This window comes from Galeopterus variegatus, unplaced genomic scaffold (genome assembly GCF_000696425.1).
Source record: "Galeopterus variegatus unplaced genomic scaffold, G_variegatus-3.0.2 Scaffold4595, whole genome shotgun sequence".
NCBI lineage: Eukaryota > Metazoa > Chordata > Mammalia > Dermoptera > Cynocephalidae > Galeopterus > Galeopterus variegatus.
In genome coordinates, this window is record NW_007730706.1 from 82,276 (window position 1) to 92,698 (window position 10,423).

General features: G+C 32.5%; 1 protein-coding gene across 2 annotated transcripts in view; it reads left to right on the forward strand.

Annotated features, from left to right (window-relative positions):
• The first annotated feature begins 872 nt into the window (after window positions 1–872).
• POSTN (periostin, osteoblast specific factor) overlaps window positions 873–10,423 on the forward strand; it is a 35,775-nt gene continuing 26,224 nt past the window's right edge. For both annotated transcript variants that reach the window (XM_008587921.1, XM_008587922.1), the window contains exons 1-4: window positions 873–965; window positions 5,618–5,682; window positions 7,569–7,726; window positions 9,987–10,151. In XM_008587921.1, coding sequence (XP_008586143.1) covers window positions 5,649–5,682; window positions 7,569–7,726; window positions 9,987–10,151 — 357 coding nt within the window. In that variant the 5' untranslated portion in view covers window positions 873–965; window positions 5,618–5,648. The remainder of the gene's footprint in view (window positions 966–5,617; window positions 5,683–7,568; window positions 7,727–9,986; window positions 10,152–10,423) is intronic.

Here is a 10,423-nt window from a genome sequence, read left to right on the forward strand (position 1 = left end):
GCTAGTTCTCTGAATTCTTTGAATGTTTTAATTTGAGTTACTTTTAAATTGTGTGTTCTGTGAAATTTACAAAAGCCAATTTCCATTTCATAGAATACATGCAACCGCAACTAAATATTTTTTAAAGTTATCAAACATAATTTAGTAACTTAACAAACCATTTATAATATTTTTCTGAAGGCAGTTATTGGTACTTTTTCTTGTGGCTCAGAGTGATTTTCATTATGCTGAAGAGCTCCCTTGCCTTACAATGGAAATAAGGCTTCCATCTCTTTAAGAGAAATAACACTTAAAATTGTAGCAGAGGATGTTCTTATCTATTACTTCCATTCAAAGAAATAAATTTTCCTTTGTGCAGAATATTCTTTAAATGTCAATTTCAGAACTCATTTATTTCTGTGATTACTTACCTAGAAAATTAGTGTCTTTGTACATAGTAAAACTTTCCTCTTTTGCTCTCTGGTCTCTCATTGTTCCAAAGTGCCCTAACATCACCCCCATCTTCCTGAAGAGCACATGTTTACTTATCAGTGGATTACCCACTATTATAAGTAATGAGACACATAAAAATAAAATTATGTTAAGCTTAATGCTGTTTGAATATTCCTATTAGGTTAACTTGTTGAAACACTGGTGTTTTACTCTCTGTGATGTATAATTCTCTCTCTCTCTCTTTCTCTCTTACACAGACTTTAACTTTTCCAATAATTCAGTAGGATTAAGAGTTAAATTTGTGCAATGCTAGAATCACATCTTTAAATATTAAATCCACATCTTAACTTTGATTAACCATCTGGCCTATAGATACCATGAAAAACTAGTCATTATTAGGACATTAACTATTTGTCCTTCTCTCTATCCTCCAGCCCTAATGTCTGTGCCCTTCAACAGATTTTGGGGACCAAAAAGAAATACTTAAGCACTTGTAGGAACTGGTATCAAGGTGCCATCTGTGGAAAGAAAACGTAAGTCTCATCTTTTTCATAATATACCAGCTCCAAAGAAAACACCATGACGTTTATGCCTTTCCTTGGGTGTATACACTGTTTTTCTAGAAAAAACTGTCCAAAATCATGATTTGGGGTTTTTTGGTTTGGGGGTTTTTTTTGGCAGCTGGCTGGTACTGGGATCAAAACACTTGACCTTGGTGTTATAACCCTGCACTCTAACCAACTGAGCAGATTGGCCAGCCCCAAAATAGTGATTTTTTTTCTTTTAAGAAAGGATCACATATATTAATAAAAAAATTCTTTCTGCATCTATTACTAGTGGAACTCAGATTTCTCCCTGAATCCATGTGTTGTGGAGGCCAGGAGGCAGATCACCTGGCAATCAGTGTAAGCAACTATGTTGTTTCTACTGGTTTGGCCCTCTTTTATCATAGGCAAGTCAACTAACCTTCATGCCTCAGTTTCCCCATTTTATAAAGAAAGTGAACGAGAAGGACAAATTGATCTGAAATATCAGGGTTTCTTAAGCAAAAATCAATGTTTGCTTCCAGTCATTTGGAAATTATCTAAAGTACTCCAGTTTACCTCAATGCTTTCATCAAAACTTAAAGTTGGAAAGAAATTGAGTTTCATCTCTAATCATTTACATAGTGATTTAAATCAATTCCCCAGGTGTTTACAAAGGTGATAATGGAAGCCCACCACTATGTTTAACATTTCAATAATCAAAAGGATGATTACTTTGTAACTCAGTTATATATTTAACTGATTAATTTAAAATTAGAAAACATTACTTATTACATAATAGAAATGCTTATTGGTTTATTCTATAAATAAATATTATAGAAAAAATAAAAATTCTGGACCTATACAGGTTAAGAACCTCTCATGCCATCCGAATTCTTCATTTTACTAGGAGGAATCTCAGTTATAGCTACCTAGTAATTACAAGTAACTTAACTAGAAAAGTTTTAGATATCGTCCCTATTCTGGACCTATACAGGTTAAGAACCTCTCATGCCATCCGAATTCTTCATTTTACTAGGAGGAAGCTCAGTTATAGCTACCTAGTAATTACAAGTAACTTAACTAGAAAAGTTTTAGATATCGTCCCTAGTAAAGAAAATAGTGGAAATGGCTCCTCCCTACTTCCTATTAATTTTGTCTCCATCCCTGAGAATACCTTGAGAACCAGAAGATCCGAAGAAGAACCTGCTTAGCACATCATCATTAAATTTCTGCCACCCTAAATAGGGTGGAAGAATTGGTTAAAAACTTACTTCTAACTTAATAATGTTGGTATAAATTACAATTATGGAATAACTTAACCTCTGAGAGACTTTACCTGTGAAACATGGATTTAATACCTTTATTATAGGGCTTGTGAGAAGATAAAATCAATTGATACATGTGAAATTACCAAGTAGCTATAACTCATGTCAATTGTCCTTAAAATTAAACTATTTTAAACAAATGTGTATGTGTATATGAGAAAAGGACCTGTGATCAGATTCCTATTTGAAACCCCTTGGGATTAGCTTTACTTCTAAGAGTCATGCACACAAGGCACGTAACCTTAGCTGATTGTACCTTCCCATGGTAACCAAGTCTAGGACACCACAGGACTTTGTGCCCATTCACTGTTCATTGGCTTAACAGAGTTTCAACTTGATATTATTTTTTGACCTGGACATTATTCTCATTAGTTTGCAGACATCTGCTGAACTTGTGAGTTATTCACACAATTATAATGCAAGTCAGCGGTTACAATGATATTTGTCATGCTTCCAGACAGGCCCCAGTGGGATACTCTCAGGCTCTGGGTCTTCCTGTCTGGTGTTTATATCCTTGGATACTATGAGACGTATTTGGAATGCACAGTAACCAGATAAGGAAGGATTTGCCCTCTGAAATATTTAGGGGCAATCTTTATCACATCCTTCCCGGAAGTTAAGGAAGTTGTGCCATTATCTCACTTTAATTATTTAAATATATGTTACACATGCCAAAGCTTGTACTAAGCATATGCTAAGATTTTTTTCTTGCTTTCCATTTAAAAAAAAAAAAAAAAATCCCTGCTTTGAAGCCTGGCTTATTACCAGAAATGCAATAGTGTTTCCTTTGTTCAATTATAATTAGCTTATTTTCCCTAAGTAGCTTCAGTTTTACAAACACATTTACATCTGTGCTCTGAAATAAGTGCAAATGCTACTTTCAAATAACTAAATAAATCAATAATACTGACAGGATGAGTGCCTGGTTTGCCATCTGCTTGCTTCTGCTTAAATTTCCAGGGACATCTTTAAGACTTTATGTATAAATTGACAGGAATGTTTACCTTCTGGCTGAACAGTTGCTCTGGAGATCTAGGGAAGTAAACTGGGCAGGCCTAATGAAAAACATGAAGTTTCTTAGTTTCAAGATATTGTCCACCATGTATATTGGTTCAGTACTACAGTATTCTACAGATCCCCTTTAGACAATGTCAGTGGCATTTTCCATTGGCTGGCATGCCATGGAATTTTAGATACTATCCAGACAATGATAAATTTTCCATGTTCAGAGCTGTGTATAGTAATGATATACTTTACTTTTGCTTTGTTCTACTGACCATATGGGAACACTGAGTTTTATGGAGCACACACGTTTTCCTGAAAAAAACTACTTAAAAAAAAAAATCTACTCAGATAACCATATGTTCAACTATTATCTAAAATTGCAGTAAACTGTTTTAGAAGTTTATCCCATCTGTTACACTAATTCTATACACTAAGGCTGATTCTTGGGTTATATTAGCAAGTGTTATAAGAAGTTTTTTGTTTTATTAACGATTTCCTCTTCTCTCCACTACTTTACTTCAGTAACTCTCTGGACTAAGCCCATCTGTATCTCAATTTTTTACTGTTTACAATACGTGCTAAAGCAATGTATAAGCAATTCTTAATCTCTTGGCACTCAAATATTTGTTTATATGGGATCCATGTAACTAAAGTTGTTTCAGGAATCATATTAGGATTTGCATAACCCTCACAAATAGTTTGTATGTTTCCAATACCAACTATTCTTGAAATTATTTTACAATTGGGGAATAACTTGAAATTGTCATTTCCCACTTAATTTTCTTTATATTTTCTTATCTTTTATCCTTAAGCCAATATTCCATGCTAGAAATTTTTTGTTAAGAAAATAGAGAAATAGAAATCCAAGGGTTACAAGCAGAACCACAAATCATGGATAATTAGTTAATGGACCTGGCTTCAATTTTAAAACACTTATTTACTTTTATTTTAACTGCATAAGACCATCTCTTATATCATTACAAAATTCGCTTCTTAAAAATGTGTTCTTATTGTTATTTTTGTCATACTAAGAGAAAGTTTTTTATTCTTATAGTTGGTAATCTTTCTCCTAAATAGAGCCAAATTTTTCATTCATCCATACTTCTTGAGTACAATTATCCCAGATACATAAAAAGCAAGAAAATAAATAGTGTCTGAATTAGCTAATTTATATTTAACTACTGAACTGCAAAATATTTAATCTTTACGAAATTATTTTAATGTGTGTGACATAAAATTTATCAATTAAAAATAGTCTGTATTTTTTCTTTACTTCTAATAGTCCCCCTATTTCCAATTGTTGCTTGATATATTCATCTTCATATTTTTATTGAAAGGAAACATAAATCATCAAATCAAATTTTAATTAAAAAATACTTCCTATGCTGGATTCTGAAGAAGTCCAGAAAACGTCCTTACAGAATTTGATAAAATGAAAATCAGCATTATATTATTAATAAAGTAAAAAATTGGAAGCAAACATATAAACAATTTTAGATTACTATTTTTCCCACAAAATATAGTAAATTAGATAAAGTATTTGGGGATATACTAATATATAAATATTTATTTTATTTATTTATTTTTTTGCTTGAGTTTCTGGTCTGTTGACTTAATCATTGCCTGTAGAACTTAACACACTGATAACTTTGAACAGGGCAGCATTTTCTTAAATATTGTACTCTAATAATTTGAAGAAACCTTGTTTAAATTGCCTTTAACTTTACAAATATAAAAATTAGTAGAAGACTTGAAAGGTCAGATTTAATATGATCAAATTAATAACTCTACTGACAATTCAAACCCCAAATAGCAAAATAGCATTATTTTCTTTAGTTAGCAATCAAATAGCATTTTATTGATTAAAATGGGTTAATGTATTTTCTGATGTTTCTATTAGCCTTATACTAATTAATATTTCTAGCAATTTGTAGCTCACAAAAGGATTTCAAAAGCATTATTTCATTTGAGATTTCCAACTACCTAGTGAGTAGCTATTATAGCTGCTACATTCATGTTAAATAGTTGGGGAAACTGGGACCTAAATTTAGTAAATGGCTTGTCGAGGCTAACATGTCAACCAGCTAGTGGAACTGGGATCCAAATTCCATTCTTCTGGATCAAGATCCTGGAACTTTCCCAGAGTACTGCGAGACTGTAGAGAAAAATCAAACTAATATAAATACCTTGGTTTCAGGGAAAAAAAGAAAAAAAAAAGATTTCCCGACTATCTATAAATTATGGCAATAAGTCATATGTTTTGTGAAGCATGTGTCAAAATGTATCCTGTGTACTTCTCCATCTTAATTTTTCTTCTCCAATGTGCAGGACTGTGTTATATGAATGTTGCCCTGGTTATATGAGAATGGAAGGAATGAAAGGCTGTCCAGCAGGTAAAATATCCATTTCTTGAATTAAATGAGGAGCTTGGTTTGTGTGAAGAAATAGAGTTGAGGTAGCTTGTGGAGAAGCCAGTTGTGTGTGTTTGTGTGTGTGTGTGTATTAAGCACCATCATAAATTCAAGATATATCCCCCATATCTTTGTATTAATCATAAACATATCATGCTTATAAAATAGCAAAACATACCTCTCATGCACTGGATGCTGGGAGATACAACAGAAGCTTAGTCATAAACTTAAATTAGTTCATTTTTCTTCAAGAGCAAAATTTCTGTCTACATAATTCCTTTCTTTGAACTTGTCTGGAAATGTAGAACTTACTCCTTGGAAAGCATCGTCTTCTCTAGTTGAACGGCTCTGATTTCATAAGGTCTCTTATATTGAAATTTGGTTTCCTGTAACTCTGCCAACTAGAGGAAAAAAAGTTTCATCTATTTTCTTTGAAATGACAGCCATTCAGATATGTAATGCCAATCATCATGCCCTTCATCCAGCTACCCTCTACTCCCCAACAGAATCTTCTCTTCTCGGGGTTAATCATCCCCAGTTCTTCAAACATGACACAGACGCTAAAGCCCTCACTGTCATGGACACTGGCCCATAGAAAGTCTATAATCCAGTAATCTTTTTTCTGAATGTGATCCCAGACTGGTATGTACAGTCCATGTGGATCTCATCCACTGACAGAATATCAAGACAAGTACCGCATATTGGGAGACCCTGCACTTTGACTAATATTTTTGGTAACCATGTCATATCATGAGCTCATATTAAATTTATAATCAGCTACATTCGATTATGATTGTTTATTTATTTTTATTTTTTTCATGAATACAATCAAGGCAGGGCACATCTCTCCCCAGGATTCGTTTTTTCAATTTAGGCACAGGACTTACTCCTGTTAAATTTTTTTTTTTTTTTTTTTTGAGACCTGCCACACCGTGCTTAGCCAGTGAGCACTGTGAGCGCACCGATCATCCCTATATAGGATCCGAACCCACGGCGGGAGCGCTGCTGAGCTCCCAGCACTGCACTCTCCCGAGTGCGCCACGGGGTCGGCCCTCCTGTTAAATTTAACCTTGTTAATCTTGACTCATTTTCCCCATCTTTTTGAGGTCCTTTTAAATCCTGGTTTTATAATTTGATTTACTATTTGTGTTAACTAGCCTTGGGGTATTCACAAATGTAATAACTATTTCTCCTATGACACTCTCCAAATCATGCTAATTTCCAAATCAGATAGGATGAGAAAAGATAGGTTGGCTGCGCATTATTAGATATATCCTTTCAGGTTGATATTCACATATGAATCTTCCTCCTGATCTTCAGGAGAAATATTTTGGAAGAGTTAGATACTTTGATCTATTTCCTTCCTGAAATTATGATAAAAGCAAGCAGTAATACATATTTCTTTTAGGGACCTAAATCTGTAAAAATTATAGATTTAAATAACAGTAACAAACTATTTAGGAGCTTCAAGTCAACATGACAGAAATTATTAATTTTGCCATTCTCAGTGAGAAATTAAGATTATCTTTTTTTTCAATAAAATAATCAGAGATACTTTCAGATAATTATAATTGAACTGTTATTCACATAGCAGTATTGAGCCCTAAACAGTCTAAATGTTAAACCAGGGTAATAGTTTAAAATTGATTTTCTCTCAACAAAAAGGATGTATGAAATAACAGTTTTCAATTATACTTTATCGCTTAGCACTCAAAAGGCAACTTCCACATAAAATCAGTGATTCATAGAATGTCATTGCTAAAATTATCAATTCAATATATTGGAAAACTGTGTAAAGTTTAAATAATTGTGAAATAATATTCTATAAATAATATCCTAAGTACTTATTCTTTTCTTGATTATTTCAGTTATGCCTATTGACCATGTGTATGGTACTCTGGGCATCGTGGGAGCCACCACAACGCAGCATTATTCTGATGTCTCAAAACTGAGAGAAGAGATTGAAGGAAAGGGGTCATTCACTTACTTCGCACCAAGCAATGAGGCTTGGGACAACTTGGATTCTGTAACTCATTATTTGTTTTAATATATTTATTTTTGTTATTATTCTTATTTCATTTTAATTATTCTATTAACTTGAATATTAGTATAAATTTTATATCTTTCTATTGTTTGTATATGAGGATAGTAATAAACAGAGTTATTCAGGAAAGTAAAGCATTTTAATATGTCCATAAATGGTATAACTCTCTAGCAGACTTACAAACTAATTGTTTTTTTTTAAAAAAAGACAAACCTAGAATGAATTGAAAAGGCACTATTATTGTTCTACTTTACTCCTTTTCTCTTTCCTTTTTGGTTGTTATTCAATTTCAGACGACATTTCTAATAGAAAGTTAAGTTAAGAAGCCTATTGGAATTTAAAATCTATCAAAAGCTATATTATACAGCTATATTTAATTGTGTATGTTTAATTATATATAAATATATATGATTATTCAAAGATTTTCAGATTCATAAACGTGTGGATATTTAAGTAAAGTATTATAAACAGTACATTTGATTTTCAGACTTTATGACTCCAATTTTCAAATCTGTAAAACTGCTATAGAAATATATTCCTACCTTCTACTTGATATGAAGATGAATTAATAATTATTACTAGAATTGAATATACTTCTTAAAACTTAGGTATATTCCTGTAGACATTATCTTGTTACATTAACTGTGTAGTTAATTGCTTGCATTATAGAACTCTTTCTACTGGTTATCTTTCTCCACATATCTAACAACCTCTCCAGTTCCTTCTGCTGAATCCTCTTTTTCCTTGCCTTAAAAAATGGAACTAATATATATTCCTGTAGACATTATCTTGTTACATTAACTGTGTAGTTAATTGCTTGCATTATAGAACTCTTTCTACTGGTTATCTTTCTCCACATATCTAGCAACCTCTCCAGTTCCTTCTGCTGAATCCTCTTTTTCCTTGCCTTAAAAAATGGAACTAATAAAACTCTCTTCCAGGAACTGGACTCTTTGTATGTACTTCCAATGGCTTCAACTATCGCTTTAGCACGTATAGCCGTGAAATCTGTTTCTTACATATGTTTCACCTTGAAACTCCGGTAGAGTACTTCTAATGTCCATCCTAGTATTTCTCTTTGGATATACCATCTGCATCTTTTAAACAAAAGTTTATCTAAAACATATGCCATTTTCTTTCTCCCCGTAAATAAGTACTTTTCTGCTGTCTTTTTTCCGTAATTGGCAGTACCAATCTCAATGTTCAGACTTGAACGTTGGGAATCATGCTTACTTCTCCTCTTTCCATTTCCTGCAAACTACTGTCAGTCAGCCATATCTTATGTTTCATCTAAAGTCATCCTCCTAACTAGCATACTCATTTCCCCTGTGCATTACCACTTAATTAACCTTCTGGAAGCCAGTTCTAACCATTATATTCCCATGCCACAAAATCTTCAGTGGTTTCTCACTGCCACTTTACTTTACTCCTTACTCAGGCATTCAAGTCCTCCACAAAATTGTCCTATATACCTTTCTAAATTTCCTTCTTAATATCTAAGAAATATCAAAATATGTATTATTCAAACTGGACAACTGTTTCTCTGCCAATATTCACCCTGTGTCTGCAACTAGACCTAGAATGACCACCATTTAAACCTTATCTACTCTTCAAGGTCTGTTTCCAAACCATTTTCAGAACAGCAGGTCTTTCTCATGTGACCCCTAAAAGCATTTTTTTCTCCTTCTGTCCTGTATCCTACATTCTTTACTTTTGTCTGCTGCCATATGATACGTTCCTTAAAGGGAGACTTTGCTTTCTTTATCATTATATTTCCTATAGCATTAGAGTACAGCATGATATAATACATGGTATTGGATAAATAAAGACATACAGTTGAATTCTCAAATTTGTTATGGAATAAACATAAAACCCTTGTTGTAATCCAAGTGCTGTATAAAAATATATCATTTTTGTTTTGTTTTCCACTTAAGTTATTTTAAATGTATGATAATTTTATATCCCCCGTGTCTTTAAATTACACCAGGAGACCTTCATCAACATATTTAAAAAATTTGTTTTGTCTCTAAAAATGTCTAAGAACTCTATTAGATTCATGATCCTGAACTGAATACTTGAAACTACAAAATTCCTTGCCCAATTGGAATACTATATACTTATGACAATTTTGTGTGACCATGTCATTATACAATAAGAAAATAACAAGAGTAGAAAGAAGGTGATAAGAATTTTAATAATGAGCCACAATAAATTAAACTTCTCTCATTTCATTATTTTCCAGGATATCCGTAGAGGTTTGGAGAGCAATGTAAATGTTGAATTACTGAATGCTTTACATAGCCATATGGTTAATAAGAGAATGTTGACCAAGGACTTAAAAAATGGCATGATTATTCCTTCAATGTATAACAATTTGGGGCTTTTCATTAACCATTATCCTAATGGGGTAAGTTTCATTAATTAAAAGTGAATTTCTGAGTAATATCTCTCTTAGTATTGTCTGTACCTTTTATAAAATGTTCAAAGAAATAATAAAATGTTAGTGAGAATGATTTAAGTGCTATATCATGACTTTCGCTCAAATATAAAACATGTAAATTTCCAATCCAGTTACTCCTTTATACTAAGAGTGATTATAAAAGATAAATTACATTGATACTTCATTGACAGTAGACTTAGGTGTTCTAAAAAAAAGGAATTTTAGTAGTTGATGTGTTT